The sequence below is a fragment of the Macaca nemestrina genome, chromosome 15, assembly GCF_043159975.1.
Source record: "Macaca nemestrina isolate mMacNem1 chromosome 15, mMacNem.hap1, whole genome shotgun sequence".
Taxonomy (NCBI): Eukaryota; Metazoa; Chordata; class Mammalia; order Primates; family Cercopithecidae; genus Macaca; species Macaca nemestrina.
Window position 1 is genome coordinate 51,094,034 of NC_092139.1, and position 19,020 is coordinate 51,113,053.

The 19,020-nt window shown below is 40.8% G+C and overlaps 1 protein-coding gene across 2 annotated transcripts in view; it reads left to right on the forward strand.

Moving 5' to 3' along the window:
* The window catches only part of LOC105486861 (proprotein convertase subtilisin/kexin type 2), a 253,633-nt gene that overhangs the window by 173,428 nt on the left and 61,185 nt on the right, over positions 1–19,020 (forward strand). For both annotated transcript variants that reach the window (XM_011749944.2, XM_011749943.2), the window contains one exon: positions 6,209–6,285. In XM_011749944.2, the coding sequence (XP_011748246.1) occupies positions 6,209–6,285 (77 nt within the window). The remainder of the gene's footprint in view (positions 1–6,208; positions 6,286–19,020) is intronic.

Consider the following 19,020-nt stretch of genomic DNA (forward strand, 5'->3'; position numbering starts at 1 on the left):
GGAGGGACACCAACATTCAGACTATGGCACCGAGGAATGCTATTGTATTAAAATAGTTATCAAAAGATTGAAATTTTGCATTTGTGAAATGCTAACATATGTCCTTCATTAATGCATCAAATAACAAACTGTAGTGGCAGGTAGGGGTGTACTGAAAAGATACTTTTTAGCATACCGGCAACAACCCTAATGTGCAATGAAGATACGTATTGATGATATGCTCACAGGTACTGCTAATAATATTGTGGTTTGTACTTCCCATTCGTAACTGAAGGAAATGCTTGATTTGAGGTGGTGGCTAGTGCAAATAAAGACGTAAATTTTTCCACCCAAGTTTTAGAGCCTATCTTGGAGCCAGCCCTTAGAGCTTCATTCCAATGAATGGCAGCTTATTTTTAATATATCAGGTCAGCACCAGGAATTTACGCTTTTAGAGAAGCTCTTAAAATGCATGTGTGGGAATCAGCCTCTATCTAGCCTAACACACGCTTCATTGGCCTTCTAAAATAGCAAGCCGAGCAAGAAGACATAGGCAAAGATCACTCTAAAGATGCCCTCCGGAGGTGTTTGCCTCGGCTGTTACTTAGAGCAACTGTTCGCTCCTTCCTGCAATACAGCTGTGCTCCTCCACCACAGGGTTTTGGAAAATATCAATTAAATAAGAGATTTTTAAACATCTTTGAAAAAGATAAAGGCATCTTTTTAATTTGGGGCACCCTATTAGCCATTAAGAATTAATGTTGTTATCTCCTCATCTGTTTAGTGCTTAGAACCTCTCCCAAGTCTGCTGATAATGGTGGCAATGAGAGCCAAAGGATAGAGCCGCTTAGCTCTGGAAAATACTGGCCAGGCACAGAGGCTCATGCCTATAATCCCAGCACTTTGGGAGGCTGAGGCAGGCAGATCACTTGAGGTCTGCAGTTCGAGACCAGCCTGGCCAAAATGGCGAAACCCCTTCTCTACTAAAAAATACAAAAATTAGGCAGGCATGGTGGCACGCCTGTAATTCCAGCTACTCAAGAGGCTAAGGCAGGAGAATCACTTGAACCCTAGGGGCAGAGGTTGCTGTGAGCTGAAATTATGCCCCTGTACTCAAGCCTGGGCAACAGAGCAAGACTCTGTCTCAAAAAAAAAAAAAAAAAAAAAAAAGCCAGGCGTGGTGACTCATGCTTGAAATCTCAGCACTTTAGGAGGCCGAGGCGGGCGGATCACGAGGTCAGGAGATCGAGACCATCTAGCTAACGCAGTGAAACCCCATCTCTACGAAAAATACAAAAACGAAACTAGCCAGACGTGGTGGCGGGCACCTGTAGTCCCAGCTACTCAGGAGGCTGTGGCACAAGAATGACGTGAACCTGGGAGGTGGAGCTTGCAGTGAGCTGAGATCGTGCCACTGCACTCCAGCCTGGGTGACAGAGCGACACTCCGTCTCAAAAAAAAAAGAAAAAGGAAAGAAAAGAAAAAAGAAGGAAAGAAAATGTCAAATGTCCAGCCACCCAGGACACAGCTGAGTGGCCTGACTGTTCAATTGTATCACTCCTCTGATCTGGAGAGTGCTCCAGTGACTACAGAAGTTGCTAGAATTTCCAGAAGCAAGAAGAAAGTGATGGGGAAAAGTGTCAAATCCACAATGGGAGAACACTGTGTCCCTGGAAAATGATATGACCCTGGCAACCTTAGGAGTATAGAAGAAAGATTTCAAACAAATTTCTGACTACATATCTTTTTCTAAATTTTTTGAATGCTGAAGAAATGTTAAATTTCATTAAGTTTTACAGCCAGATTTAATACAGACATAAATCCCTTTAATGTTCGTTTCAGTCAAAAGTGAGCTGAACATTATCGTTAAACCAGTGCATGTGGGAGAAGTATTTGAGGAAAATCAAAATAGGCACAGTTGGGAACATTAAGCCATGGCCATATTAGATGCAAGTAGGCGCAATAGCAAAATTCTTTAGGCTCTAATGGACTCGGCTATTTTGCTTCTCAGTTTCCATACAGATGAGCTTTGTTCTGGGGCAATTTGGTTGCAGTTTGAGAGTCTATCTGGAGAAGCTTATTTCTCTTTCATTAGTCCATGAGCTCAGCGCAATTTCAGCTAATACTGTTACCCAGCTCCTAGCTGGGTTATTTGGTTAAATGCCTTCAGGGAAAGGAGCAAGACAGAATAAAAGGACAAATGCGAATGTGGTTTCTTGTTCTGAGTTCCTGGAGCTGTGGAATTACATTAGCAGTTAATCATACGCCACGTTGTACTCGTGATCATAAACTCCTATTATTTGAGGTGTTATTCAAATCTTGTATTATTTGATGTTTCACAAGAAACGTCTTCTGTGGCACAATTTCCTTGAGGTCAGGTTTGTATACAACTATAACCACAGAGACCTGTTTCTTGCCAGGGACGTGTTAGTAGGTATATAGTGCCATTTGTGTGAAATTGAAAATGGCATTCCCTACTGGTGGGTGCACTGCAAGACAGCACCCTCTCTCTGGGCAAATTAGAACAGGTGTCCCCTTCTGGGTGGACAAATGAGCAAAAGCAGCCCCTCCGGGTTGACCAATTCTTTTTTAAAGCCTCCTCCACCTTGGGGTGTGGGGGTGGTGCACATGGCTTGGTAAGTCCAATGCAGACCCTAGTTTCTCCCTGTGGGCAGGAACCCCTGGTGCGATGCACAACCTGCACAACTGTACATGACAGCCCTGACTACAGAAACCATTTTCACAATTTTGTAGTTGGACCACAGAGTTTGCCCCTCAGTACTCTAAAAAATATCTGTTCAATCACATCAGTGGATGTCCATATTAAATACATTAGCCTTCTTTCTTATGGCAAGTCACTGCCACTCTCTGCCAAGGGCAGTGTTCTAATCTTGGAAACAAACAGGACACTCGTAGGTGGAAAAACAGAAGAACTAGAGGATGGTGACCCCTAGAGGCTTGACCAATGGTGGGCAGTGGAGTGGTGGAAACCATGGTGGCACCTCTTCACCATCGCAGTGTAATGCTCTCCTCGGCCTCCATCAGTACCCGGTGAGCTGAGGCCCAGTATCTGCTGGATAACCGACCTTTGACTAGCATGAGACACAGGAGGAGCAAGATTCAAACTCCCAACAAGATACTCAGACTAGTTCATACCAGATTCAGTGGCTATAGCCCAGGAGAGAACAAGGTATGGGACATGTATGTCTCAGAGCAAAGAGATCTGCCCAGAAAGACAAAGACTGAGTGAGATGCTATAGTGTGGGCTATCAGAGGGCAGCCTGGGAGCCCAAGAGGCCTAGGACATTAGTCAGGGATTAGAAAACTCTTTCCAATAAAAAGCCACATGGTAAATACTTTAGGCTTTATGGGGTTTTGTCACATCTACTTATCTCTGTTGTTAGAGTGCAAAAGCAGTGACAGGCAATTCATAAATAAATGGATGTGACTGCATTCCAATACAACTTTACTTACAAAAACAGGCCATGGGCTGATTTAGCTGGTGGGCTGTATTTTGTGACCTTTGCTGTAGGTGATCAAAGAAAGAGGACACAACAGGAGAAGTCAGAGGTGAGGCATTGCCCATACTGCGTGGGGCAACGTGCTTGCCAGCTTACATCCCTTGTTTCATTTTATCCTCACAGCAACTAACTAGTAACAGTTTTACCACCTGCATTTTGAAGATGAAGAAACTACAGTTTCTAAAAAATAGGAAAATTTCCAAGGTCAAAAACAGCCTCATTTCAAAACCAAGTATGTTTGACTTGAATGCCTCTCTTCCTTTCCCTACATCAAGCTGGGACCTGCGACATATTTGTCTAGGGCAGCCCAGCAAGGGAAGTCCATTGATCGGAGAGGCATTAAATTCCAGATCTGGGGGTATGGATGGCAGTACCAGGGCCAGGTACAATCTCAGAAGCTTCTCTGTGGATGTAAAAGCAATGAGCACAGCCACCATTGGCTGCCGGAGCTCCCACCTCTCTCATCACCAGCCTTCCAGATAGACAAGCCCCAAATCTGAAAGATGTCATCCGTGGAACTGAGTCTTTGATAGCCAGGCAATTACAGCACCTCATATATAAAAATCCAGAGGAATCTGTGAATATAAGTGACTGTCCTTTCTTAGCGTGGTGCAGGCCATCTGTTTGAAAAGTACACACTGCCAACAATGCCAAGTTGTAATTATTAAACTTTCTAGCTAAGAGCAAGTCTCATCTTTCTTTCTAATTATGCATTCAAATATTCAGAAATTAAGCCTTAGAATTATTAAATACCAGGGATCGGTTTTTTCCCCCGTGCATTAAACTTTTAGAAAAGAACATGAGCCATCGTCAGAAGTTTCTTCCAGAAATAACTCCCAGAGAAGCCCTGAGGTCAGCTTGGAATCAACCCAACCTTCTCACTTTCGGTGTGATGGTACAATGATAATTCAAGTTCTTAATGATGACTCTGAATCATCTCGATCCTGAATCATCAGAGATTAAATTATTTTCACCAAACAGCTAGTATTTTCTAAAGCAGGAAAATCGATTAAAGGATTTCAGTAAAAAGTTAGAGAAGTCCAAACAAAGCAAGCATCTGGCAAGCCTTGGTGACCAGAACATTAAATTCACCAAACACCACCTGTTCCAAATGTCCATGTTAATGGCAATTATAGAAAACTCCAGTATCATTCAAGGCCAGTTTAACTTATTCCTGTACACAAATAACTTTATGGGAGACAGCATTGTAATTCAAATCAATAAATGACTCTGTTTGGCTGTAGAGGCATAAACAGAACCCTTGCAAAATATTGTTCCCCCTTGCTAGAAACCATTTGATTTTTAGCCAGAAAACATACAGCCAAACAAGAATAACAACTGTTTGCCTTCCTTAATGTTCAGTGTAGACTGTTACCCAAGGAATTAAGCATTAGTCATCAAAAATTAATTGCAAAGGCAACAAAATAATTGGGGTTCCTGAGTTATCATCCATTTCAACATTCAGAGGCCAATTTGACCCCAGACAATACACTGTCTTTCTTCTTGTTATGAAAGATGTCTCAGAGTTCTGAGGGTTCTCTGCTGTAAACTCTGCTCTCAGAACTCTCCAGGTCCTCCTTCCAACCCCCGCCATGTCCGGCCAAACTATCTTCCCAGAGTCAGGAGCAGAGCCAAGAGCATCACCCAGACAGACCCCAGTGATAATTATCAGCCCAAAAGATAAGCCCCAGTGGAAAGTTTGAGAAGCCAGTCATTCAAGCAGCAGCTACAAAGGGACGGACACTCTCTAGTTTTCCCTCACTGACTTTATTTCCCTCTGCCAGCCTGATAGAAACATGGTCTCAGTCTGCTCAGGCTTTGCCCCTGCCGTCCCTGTCTCCAGAAGTGCCCTCAAGCTTCAAAAGACTCACACTGCCTTCCAGAGAGGGAGACAGGGGCCAAGTGCTGGTTTTCATCATCTGTCCACTCCGGCTTCGGCAGTAACCCCATTCCCATTGGCCTCAGTGGTCAGTTCACCCAGATCCTGCCTAAACCCTGGATGCTCATTGTCCTGCCCACCCAAATGTTCTAGGCCAGCTGGTTCTCAGAGTCACATCCTCATCAACCTCAACCTCCCACAAAATGATTATTACAACTACTGGTGATTTTGTCATCTAAACAATCAAAACAAAAATTGATGGAATTAGTGGAGTTGCTCAAAAAGGACGATGTTGGATGACAGAGTTGGTACACTTATGCTGTAGGGCATAAGAGTTCATACAGATACTTATTGAAGTTTGTAATGGTATATGTCTTTGTTTGATCATTCGATTGATGTCTGTCCCCGCAACTAGGCTATAAGTTACATAAGGGCAGGGATGCCACCATTGTATTCCCATACTTAGCAAAGTCTCTGACATATATTGGACTCTTCATGATATTTGTTGAGTGAAAAAATGAGGTCAATTGTGGACAACGTCAGGGCCTCGGGCAGGGGTTTAACACCCATAAGGGGAAAGGAAACCAGCCTATGTCAGTCTAAAGGAAGAAGCTGGATGTGAGCCTTCCGTGTAAAGCAAGGAAACTCTAAAGGCCATCTCACTCCAAGGACACACTTTGGCTCCAACACAATTTTGTAAGGGTTGGTCCAGTGCAGCACCCTAACCCAGCACTCCAGGGAAGACTAGAAACATTCCAAGTCTCCCAGCACTTTCCCTTTACCGCGCCTCTGGCTGTACGTACCTAATGAGATGCCTTGTATTTTTCAGAATGCCGAAGCAAGTTACGACTTCAGTAGCAACGACCCCTATCCTTACCCTCGGTACACAGACGACTGGTTTAACAGGTAAACCGGGGCTTGGGAGGGCTCTTTGACTTTAGGCTTTGGAGTTTTATTTTACTTTGTTTTGTTTCAGGCTTGATTACCACCAGCAAAATAATCCCCATGCTTCATTAAATTATATTGTGATTCTTCTTCTTAGTGGCTACATTCTCTAAAGTGGAATTTTTAATATTACAATCTTCCTTTAGAATAATCTTTTGACTGTTTTGTTCTGCTGAACTTGAAATTATTTGTCACTTTAATCCATTAAAGAGAAAAGGAAATAGAAATAAGAAGTTCTTTTTCAACCCAGTACAACGTGATTTAAAACATGCTGATTTTGCTTTATATGTTTTAGCCACTGTAGAGAAGTATTTTTCCCCGTGGGTCTGTGTCTATATGTTTTTGAAAAGCATTCTGTTCATTTTCTACTATAATCTCATGGAGTCCCTTTCAACAAAACAGTAAGTGTGATTGGCAGAGGTTTGAAGTATTGCTTAGGATAAAGATCCTATGATGTCAAACTACCCAAACAGTCTATCCAAGAGAATAATTTTCCTTCAGCCTGTTTTGCCACTAAACAGGGAAATGCGGTCTCTTTTTTCTTCAAGTAAACATTTTGCTTAAATGGTTAATTACATATAAGAGATATGAACAAATAAAGATGTGCAGCTTACTTAATCAATGAAAGAATACTGTAATTTTTAAACCTAGTGGTTCCCTGTTATTGATGTCCTTGGGTGAAGTTCATAAAAACATATGAACTTCAATTAGTTGTTTAAAAATATATGACGTACAGAGCACTTTACCCATTTTTTTTTATTTCTCATGGCACTCTAAGTAGTAGATAAAACAAATGTTGTCATTTTCAGTTTAGTGATAAGCAAACAGGCTCAGAAGGGTTGAAGGGCTTCCTTAGTCAAACAATTAAAATTCAAGTCAAAGCCAAGATTAGCCCCATGCTTCAAATTGTTTCCAAATCCACATTTGTACTTTTCTTTGCTGAGTATCATTTGTATTATTTGATACAGGAAGCATGACCACAGTATGTTCAGGGGTAGAGCCTCGGCAGACAGGAAGCTTAGATTCTGTCTCTAAAGTTAGCAAGTTGACCTGAGACCCCTCAGTCTCATCAGGAGTTGACACAGGGTACACAAGTTCTGGGTACAAATGCAGAAAAGAAGAAAAAAGAAAATAAAGTTTAATTTTGTAATATTTTGTAAAGATCATTGCTGATGTCGGATAGCACAATTCATTCTCTAACCATGTCACCTGCAACCTGAAAATGAAATGCAATGCTTGGAGGTGTGTGTTTGGAGTATGAGAATGTATAAAAAAGGTCTGAAAATTTTTGGCATGAAGTGTGTTTTACCTCTATTACTTCTAACCCTAGATCCTAGCATATCTTTAGCAAATAAACCATTTCAGACACAAGAATGTGAAGTTACCAAATGCATGCCATTAAACTGGGGTTTAGACAGGATTGGCAATGGCTATCCAGAACACGGTGCTGAGAAGAGCTATGAGAGGGTCTGGTTTCAGCAGGATTGATTACCAACTGTCCGCATGAATATCAGAAAGTGCAGTGGCAACACATCCACTGGCTACTTGCTGTCTTTCTGTAGCTAGTAGGTACTAAATTAGTCTTTGATGGATTGATGTAAGCAAAAAAATATAACCAATGGAATGATTTTCTCCCAATCTCATTTTCTGAACCCAAACAAAATCTGCCCTAGCCAAATCTTCCTGGGCAATGTGCTGTAAAAATACTCCTTAAAAAAAAAACTAAAAGATTCCATTACAAGATGGCCAAATAGGAACAGCTCTGGTCTACAGCTCCCAACATGATCGACACAGAAGATAGGTAATTTCTGCATTTCCAACTGAGGTACCTGGTTCATCTCATTGGGACTGGTTGGACAGTGGGTGCAAGGGGTTGGGGAATTTCCCTTTCCTAGCCAAGGGAAGCGGTGACAGCCTGTACCTGGAAAAATGGGACACTTCTGCCCAAATATTGTGCTTTTTCCACAGTCTTAGCAACCAGCAGACCAGGAAATTCTCTCCCATGTCTGGCTCAGCAGGTCCCATGCCCATGGAGCCTTGCTCACTGCTAGCGCAGCAGTCTGAGATTGACCTACAAGGCAGCAGCCTGGCAGAGGGAGGGGTGTCTGCCACTGCTGAGGCTTGAGTAGGTAAACAAAGTGACTGGGAAGCTCAAACTGGGTGGAGCCCACCACAGTTCAGCAAGGTCTACTGCCTCTATAGATTCCACCTCTGTGGGCAGGACATAGCTGAACAAAAGGCAGCAGAAGCTTCTGCAGACTTAAACGTCCCTGTCTGACATCTCCAAAGAGAGCAATGGTTCTCCCAGCATGGCATTTGAGCTCTGAGAATGGACAGACTGCCTCCTCAAGTGAGTCCCTGACCCCCATGTAGCCTAACTGGGAGAGACCTCCCAGGAGGCGCAAACAGACAGCTCATATAGGCAGGTGCCCCTCTAGGATGAAGCTTCAAGAGGAAGAATCAGGCAGCAATATTTGCTGTTCTGCAATATTTGCTGTTCTGCAGCCTCCGCTGGTGATACCCAGGCAAACAGGGTCTGGAATGGACCTCCAGCAAACTCCAGCAGACCTGCAGCTGAGGGACCTGACTGTTAGAAGGAAAACTAACAAACAGAAAGGAATAGCATCAATATCAACAAAAAGGACATCCACAACAAACCCCCATCTGTAGGTCACCAACATCAAAGACCAAAGGTAGATAAAACCACAAATATGGGTAGAAACCAGAGCAGAAAAGCTGAAAATTCTAAAAACCAGAGGGCCTCTTCTCCTCCAAAGGATTGCAGCTCCTCGACAGCAACAGAACAAAGATGGATGGAAAATGACTTTGATGAGTTGACAGAAGTAAGCTTCAGAAGGTCAGTAAAAACAAACTTCTCCAAGCTAAAGGAGCATATTCTAACCCATTGCAAGGAAGCTAAAAACCTTGAAGAAAGGTTAGACGAATGCCTAACTAGAATAAAGTGTAGAGAAGACCTTAAATGACCTGATGGAGCTGAAAACCATGGCACAAGGACTTCGTGACGCATGCAAAAGCTTCAATAACCAATTCGCTCAAGTGGAAGAAAGGGTATCAGTGATTGAAGATCAAATTAATGAAATAAAGCGGGAAGACAAGGTTAGAGAAAAAAGAGTAAAAAGAAATGAACAAACCCTCCAAGAAATATGGGACTATATGAAAATATCAAATCTACATTTGATTAGTGTACCTGAAAGTGACAGGGAGAATGGAACCAAGCTGGAAAACACTCTTTAGGATATTATCCAGGAGAAGTTCCCCAACCTAGCAAGACAGGCCAACATTCAAATTCAAGAAATACAGAGAATACCACAAAGATACTCCTTGAGAAGAGGAGCCCCAAGACACATAATTGTCAGATTCACCAAGGTTGAAATGAAAGAAAAAATGTTAAGGGCAGCTAGAGAGAAAGGTCAGGTTACCCAAAAAGGGAAGCCCATCAGACTAACAGCAGATTTCTCAGCAGAAACCCTGCAAGCCAGAAGAGAATGGGGGTCAATAGTCAACATTCTTAAAGAAAAGAACTTTCAACTCAGAATTTCATATCCAGCCAAACTAAGCTTCATAAGTGAAGGAGAAATAAAATCCTTTATAGACAAGCAAATGCTGAAAGATTTTGTCACCACCAGGCCTGCCTTACAAGAGCTCCTGAAGGAAGCACTAAACATGGAAAGCAACAACCAGTACCAGCCACTGCAAAAACATGCCAAATTGTAAAGATCATTGATGCTATGAAGAAACTGCATCAACTAATGAGCAAAATAACCAGCTAACATCATAATGACAGAATCAAATTCACATGTAACAATACTAACCTTAAATGTAAATGGGCTAAATGCCCCAATTAAAAGCCACAGACAGGCAAATTGGATCAAGAGTCAAGACCCATCTCACGTGCAGAGACACACATAGGCTCAAAATAAAGGGATGGAGAAAGATTTACCAAGCAAAAGAAAAGAAAAAAAAAAAAAAAAAAAAAAAAAAAAAGCAAGGGTTGCAATCCTAGTCTCTGATAAAACAGACTTTAAACCAACAGAGATCAAAAGAGACAAAGAAAGCCATTACATAATGGTAAAGGGATCAATTCAACAAGAAGAGCTAACTATCCTAAATATATATGCAGTCAATACAGGAGCACCCAGATTCATAAAGCAAGTCCTTAGAGACCTGCAAAGAGACTTAGACTCCCACACAACAATAATGGGAGATTTTAACACCCCACTGTCAATATTAGACAGAACAATAAGACAGAAGGTTAACAAGGATATCCAGGACTTGAACTCAGCTCTGGACCAAGCAGACCTAATAGACATCTACAGAACTCTCCACCCCAAATGAAAAGAAAATACATTCTTCTCAGCATCACATCACACTTATTCCAAAATTGACCACATAATTGGAAGTAAAGCACTCCTCAGCAAATGTAAAAGAACAGAAATCACAACAAACTGTCTCTCAGACCACAGTGCAATCAAATTAGAACTCAGGATTAAGAAACTCACTCAAAACCACACAACTATATGGAAACTGAACAACCCGCTCCTGAATGACCACTGAGTACATAATGAAATGAAGGCAGAAATAAAGATATTCTTTGAAACCAATGAAAACAAAGACACAATGTACCAGAATCTCTGGGACACATTTAAAACAGTGTGTAGAGGGAAATTTATAGCAGTAAATGCCCACAGGAGAAAGCAGGAAATATCTAAAGTTGACACCCTAACATCACAATTAAAAGAATTAGAGAAGCAAGAGCAAACAAATTCAAAAGCTAGCAGAAGGCAAGAAATAATGAAGATCAGAGCAGAACTGAAGGAGATAGAGACACAAAAAAACCCTTCAAAAAAATCAATGAATCCAGGAGCTGGTTTTTTGAAAGGATCAACAAAATTGATAGACCACTAGCAAGACTAATAAAGAAGAAAAGAGAGAAGAATCAAATAGACACATTAAAAAATGATAAAGGGGATATCACCACTGATCCCACAGAAATACAAACTACCATCAGAGAATACTATAAACACCTCTACACAAATAAACTAGAAAATCTGGAAGAAATTGACAAATTCCTGAACACAAACACCCTCCCAAGACTAAACCAGGAAGAAGTTGAATCTCTGAATAGACCAATAACAGGCTCTGAAATTGAGGCAATAATTAATAGCATGCCAACTAAAAAAAGGCCAGGACCAGACCGATTCACAGCCAAATTCTACCAGAGGTACAAAGAAGAGCTGGTACCATTCCTTCTGAAACTATTCCAATCAACAGAAAAAGAGGGAATCCTCCCTAACTCATTTTATGAGGCCAGCATCATCCTGATTCCAAAGCCTGGCAGAGACACAACAAAAAAAGAGAATTTTAGACCAATATATCTGATGAACATCGATGTGAAAATCCTCAACAAAATACTGGCAAACCGAATCCAGCAGCACATCAAAAAGCTTATCCACCATGACCAAGTTGGCTTCATCCCTGGAATGCAAGGCTGGTTCAACATATGCAAATCAATAAACGTAATCCATCACATAAACAGAACCAATGACAAAAACCACATGATTATCTCAATAGATTCAGAACAGGCCTTCAACAAAATTCAATAGCCCATCATGCTAAAAAACTCTCAATAAACTAGATATTGATGGAACGTATCTCAAAATAATAAGAGCTATTTATGACACACCCACAGACAATATCATACTGAATGGGCAAAAACTGGAAGCATTCCCTTTGAAAACTGGCCCAAGACAAGAATGCCCTCTGTCACCACTCCTATTCAACATAGTGTTGGAGGGTGATCAGGCAAGAGAAAGAAACAAAGGGTGTTCAGATAGGAAAAGAGGAAGTCAAATTTTCCCTGTTTGCAGATGACATGATTGTATATTTAGAAAACTGCATCATCTCAGCCCAAAATCTCTTTAAGCTGATACGCAACTTCAGCAAAGTCTCAGGGTACAAAAATCAATGTGCAAAAATCACAAGCATTTCTATACACCAGTAACAGACAAACAGAGAGCCAAATCGTGAGTGAACATCCATTCACAATTGCTACAAAGAGAATAAAAAACCTAGGAATCTAACTTACAAGGGATGTGAAGGACCTACCTCTTCAAGGAGAACAACAAATTGCTGCTCAACAACAAATGGAATAACACGAAAAAATGGAATAACACTCCATGCTCATGGATAGGAAGAATGAATATCATGAAAATGGCCATACTGCCCAAGGTAATTTATAGATTCAATGCCATTCCCATCAAGCTACCAATGACTTTCTTCACAGAATTGGAAAAAACGACTTTAAAGTTCATATGGAACTGAAAAAGAACCCACATTGCCAAGACAATCATAAGTAAAAGGAATAAAGCCGGAGGCATCACGCTACCTGACTTCAAACTATACTACAAGGCTACAGTAACCAAAACAGCATGGTACTGGTACTAAAACAGATATATAAAACAGAACAGAGGCCTCAGAAATAACACCACACATATACAACCACCAGATCTTTGACAAACCAGACAAAAACAAGAAATGGGGAAAGGATTCCCTATTTAATAAATGGTGCTGGGAAAACTGGCTAGCCATATATAGAAAGCTGAAACTGGATCCCTTCCTTATATCTTTTTTTTAATATATATACTTTAAGTTCTAGGGTACATGTGCACAATGTGCAGGTTTGTTACATATGTATACATGTGCCATGTTGGTGTGCTGCACCCATCAACTCGTCAGCACCCACCAACTCGTCATTTACATCAGGTATAACTCTCAATGCAATCCCTCCCCACTGCCCCCTCCCTACAATAGGCCCCGGTGTGTGATGTTGCCCTTCCTGTGTCCAAGTGATCTCATTGTTCAATTCCCACCAATGAGTGAGAACATGCAGTGTTTGGTGTTCTGTTCTTGCGATAGTTTGCTGAGAATGATGGTTTCCAGCTGCATCCATGTCCCTACAAAGGACACAAACTCATCCTTTTTTATGGCTGCATAGTATTCCATGGTGTATATGTGCCACATTTTCTTAATCCAGTCTATCACTGATGGACATTTGGGTTGATTCCAAGTCCTTGCTATTGTGAATAGTGCCGCAATAAACATACATGTGCATGTGTCTTTATAGCAGCATGATTTATAATCCTTTGGGTATATACCCAGTAATGGGATGGCTGGGTCATATGGTATTTCTAGTTCTAGATCCTTGAGGAATTGCCATACTGTTTTCCACAAAGGTCGAACTAGTTTACAATCCCACCAACAGTGTAAAAGTGTTCCTATTTCTCCACATCCTCTCCAGCACCTGTTGTTTCCTGACTTTTTAATGATTGCCATTCTAACTGGTGTGATATGTTATCTCATTGTGGTTTTGATTTGCATTTCTCTGATGGCCAGTGATGACGAGCATTTTTTCATGTGTCTGTTGGCTGTATGAATGTCTTCTTTTGAGAAATGTCTGTTCATATCCTTTGCCCACTTTTTGGTGGGATTGTTTGTTTTTTTCTTGTAAATTTGTTTGAGTTCTTTGTAGGTTCTGGATATTAGCCCTTTGTCAAATGAGTAGATTGCAAAAATTTTCTCCCATTCTGTAGGTTGCCTGTTCACTCTGATGGTAGTTTCTTTTGCTGTCCACAAAAATTAATTCAAGATAGATTAAAGACTTAAATGTTAGACCTAAAACTATAAAAGCCCTAGAAGAAAACCTAGGCAATACCACTCAGCACATAGGCATGGGCAAGGACTTCATGACTAAAACACTAAAAGCAATGGCAACAAAAGCCAAAATAGACAAATGGGATCTAATTAAACTAAAGAGCTTCTGCACAGCAAAATAAACTACCATCAGAGTGAACAGAAAACCTACAGAATGGGAGAAAATTTTTGCAATCTAACCATCTGACAAAGGGCTGATATCCAGAATCTACAAAGAACTTAAACACTTTACAAGAAGAAAAACAAACAAACCCATCAAAAAGTGGGCAAAGGATATGAACAGACACTCCTCAAAAGAAGACATTTATGCAGCCAACAGACACATGAAAAAATGCTCATCATCATTGGTCATTAGAGAAATGCAAATCAAAACCACACTGAGATACCATCTCATGCCAGTTAGAATGGTGATAATTAAAAAGTCAGGAAACAGCAGATGCTGGAGAGAATGTGGAGAAATAGGAACACTTTTGCACTGTTGGTAGGACTTAAGCTAGTTCAACCATTGTGGAAGACAGTGTGGCGATTCCTCAAGGATCTAGAACTAGAAATACTATTTGACCCAGTGATCCCATTACTGGGTATATACTCAAAGGATTATAAATCATGCTACTATAAAGACACATGCACACGTATGTTTATTGTGGCACTATTCACAATAGCAAAGACTTGGAACCAACCCAAATGTCCATCAGTGATAGACTGGATTAAGAAAATGTGGCACATATACATCATATAATACTATGCAGCCATAGAAAGGATGAGTTCATGTCCTTTGCAGGGATATGGATGAAGCTGGAAACTATCATTCTCAACACACCATCACAAGGACAGAAAACCAAACACCATATGTTCTCACTCATAGGTGGGAATTGAACAATGAGAACACTTGGACACAGGATGGGGAACATCACACACCAGGTCCTGTTGGGGATGGGGGGCTGGGGGAGGGATAGCTTTAGGAGAAATACCTCAAGTAAATGGCAAGTTGATGGGTGCAGCCAACCAACATGGCACATATATACCTATGTAACAAACCTGCATGTTGCACACATGTACCCTAGAACTTAAAGTATAATAATAATTTTAAAGAGAAAATTTAAAAAACTAAGAACACTAAGGAAATATCTTCTCTCTTAAATATTTCATTTGCAAACTTGTTCTCAAAAGTATAATTTTAAACCAGCTAAAAACCTCCAATTAGGACTAATTAGTGCTTAGGGCAATAAAACTCGTCATTGTCAGTGGTAAGAATTCCCAAGTGTCCAATTACCAGAGACACAGTCATAGTGACTCAGGCGAGCATGATCCCCATGCCTTAGGGAGCCAATGACTAAGACAGAGTGTCCACTTTGACCAGTAAATGGGTGCTTTTCAATTATCAAGTCATTTTCAAAGATTCTCACCCACTATGGCTTGTTATTACAAAGACTGGATGATGCCAGCACTCAAATCACAACTACTTTCAATACATAACTACCATTGTAGATGATTATGGGAGGCTGATGGGGTGAAGCTCAAGTCCACAGCACCAGGAGAATCCTTAGTTCAAAACATCACCATCGTCCTGGAGATGATTCCTGCTTGACTGAAGGAGAATTTGAATGAGGCGTCCGTTCCATGAGTGTAGGATATGTTTATTTAAAAACCCTCTGGGATGAAATGATATTATGCCTGATGTTTTCTTCAGTATTACTTATGGCTTGAGGCAGGAGGGAAGAGAATGATTGGAGTATAGAGGCAATAAAATTGGTTATGAGCTAATCATTGTTAAAGCTCTGTGATGAGTACATGGGATTTTACTCTTTTTTTGTATATCTTTTTTTTCTAATAACAAGAAGTAAATTTAACAAGCATAGGGCATAAAAAGAGGTAATAACAGAACTAGGACTTCAGTTTGGTATCAGGAAACTGTTTTGGTGTGCAAGCTTCCAAGGAGCTTGCAATGTCATAGGATTAGGCAACAGATGCCCAAGTTACTACAATGCAAAAATGTAGCCCAGACTAAAATAACACAAGGAGATCTAATGCAAGTTGAACAGTTACTGTATTTAAGGCACTGTTCTGTGTTTTGCATGTATTCATTCAACTAATTATCATAAGAACCCTCTGAAATAAGGAGTATGATTTTCCCCATTTTGGAAACTGAGGCACAGAGCGGTTAAGTTACTTGTGCAAGGTTACAGGGCTACTAAGAAGTGGAGGCAGGATTTGATGCCAGTGGGTCACCGGTCTAGGATTTTATCTAAGGCAATAGGAAGAGTTGGGAGTAGGGAACAAATGTATCCCAGGGCAAGGATACAATCTGGACAAAGATAGGCTGGCGGGGAGGTGCAGGATATGTTCAGGAGGTAGTCTGGATAACTGCTGTGGGATTTGGAGGCTGGTGCAGAAGGCAGCATTCTAAGAAGGATCCGCAAGTAAGGTGGAGCCTAAAAGGGTTGGAAAAGTTGCTAGGATGGTTGGGTCAGAACTGGGCCGGGGCATAGATGAGGCTCATTCTGTTATTACACTCAAGATATGCTTCTACTCTCAGAAGCCCCAATGGCCTGGAGCCTGGCACCTGTTCTTGGCTGGCACAGGGCCCAGCATGAGCCTCCCACCAGCTGTGCAGACACCAAGGCATCCCACAGGTTCTTCAGGTGTTTTCTGGGCATGGGCGCTAAATCCGATGCCCTACCTCTGTTCAACAGACTTGGGGCTCTTGAGAAATGCTGGCGTCAGCATGCCCTGAAGCTCCAATATAGGGCTGACATGCTGACCAGCGATAGGCCTGTTGCTATTAACTATTCCAGCCACACTGACTGCCACAAAGGCTAGTTACAACGCAGGAGTAATTGCTTCACAGGAAAAGGCAGTGGCTGTCCAGCACGAGATTCTCACTGCTGTGAAAGTAGAAAATAAAATGCACTATAGAGGACACCCAAACAAAGAAATAAAATGTGCCCCTTGGTTGGGAGACTGAGTTCAATAGCAACAAATCTCTCCTAGGTTTTCCTGACACTTTAAACCATCATCTCATACCCTCTGCACTTACTCGTTGTTTTCCTTTATTAAACTCCAAGCCAAGGGTGCTTTAGGAAAACAAACTTCATACATATGCAGAACTGCTTTTAGGGAATGTGTATATTGGAATAGCTTGCCTTGTGCTTGATTTGCTTTTGTTGGATTATTCCTGTTTAAGCAGAGCAAGTGTATTTATTCTACTGTGAACCATTTAATAATTACATGCAGTATCTGAGCTCCAGGGATGAACTTGAAACACATTTAAGAAATTTTCAAAAAGGGTATAATTTTCTCTTAGCTTGCAATGAGCAAAATACATTTGACCAAACAAAATAATAATAATAATAGTAACTCAAATTGCAAAAAGGTAGAAAATACACATTTAATGGACATCAGTAATGTGCAAAAGAGATATAATTGATTTGCTAAGAGGTATCAGGATTTAGTACCACATTTTTTTCGTTGCTGGCACTCAAAAAATATTGACTGGCTGGTTGATGGATGAGTGGCATACATTTTCAACCATGGCAAGATGTTGAGTGGCCTTGACATCTGTCCATTTTCAAGCTGCCTGCTGCTCTCAAGGTCTGCAGCCCACGTTTTGTCAATAATCTTGCAGCCCTGCTCAGTTTTAGGTCAATGTTTGGTGATGCATTGCAGATCTGTATTCCATTACTGTGCTGTTGTCCATAAAAATCCCTCTTGCATAGCATTTCTTTGACAGGCATTCACCACTGAAATGTCATCCCTGCCATTGATGATATTTATGAAGCGTCAGGGGAAGCAGCATACTCTATCTATTAAGCCCTAAACAGTGAAAGATTCTGGGTTAGATGCAATTCTTGGCTGCAAAAAGTTTACTATAAATTCAGGAAGAGAGAAGACATTTATTACTCAAGCAAACAAAATGGAGGGAAGGAAGATGGATAAATGGAGGCTGAAGAACATTTATCTCTTTGTGAGCTAATGTGATTGATAGCATTAGTTAAACCTTCAAATAAGAAAGGATTTCTGGGATTAACTTTTATTTTCTTATTAAAAGTCGTATTTCATTCTGAAGAACCCTAAGCAACAGGCCACAGAAAAAACGTGTGAGAAAAATGGCCCTCTCTGGTTGGCTATTTTCACACTGATGTAAGGCTGCTACCTTACCCTGGTGATACTTAATGGTTTCCCTTATATCTTTACGAACTAATTCTGAAACACCTCCTGGATAATGAAATGCAAACTGCTTTCAAAGACATAGTCTAACTATTTCATGTGAGCTTTATGACTACCTCATCAGTCGATATTAGCTCAAAGGTTACTGCTTGTAACAAACCCTTTCTACATCCAAACCAGCGCACAGTGAAATCCAACAGAGTTTAATTTTTTTAAATTTCTAGTCCCCTACCTGGATTAGAAAAGTATTTATTGTTTAAATTTTTCCTTCAGCTAAAAGGAGTAGATGTAATATAGACTTAGGGGTTATGGCGAAAACTATAAAGATTGTAAAAGAAAGACTTATATTTGGGTATAATTAGTTCCACTTTGTAAGCTAATGTATACATGCCATATAGAGATTTTATGGTCCTCAGGTGGCAATAACTCTTAAGAGAGAAAAAGACAGCACCTTATGTAGACAAATGTAATATTATGTTAATCGCTTGGTATGGAATGAGTGATCCCTGAGTCAGTTCCCTTATCTATAAACTGGGACTAAAGCTCCCACCTTGAAGGCTTGTACTGGGGATTCGAGAGAGGTATAGAGTCCTTGGTGCAGAGCATGGCACATAGTAGGCACTGTGGGCAGCCAATAGAGTTGTGAAATTCAGCAAAGAGATTTCTACAGGAGCTAAGTCAAAGATTATTCAATGACAAAGAAAAGTAGGAGAATTTATGCTACAGGAGTAAATGGATGGCTCAGCCAATCACCCACCTTTCTCAGACATCTGCTCTCTCGTTTAAGCTTTTGACAGA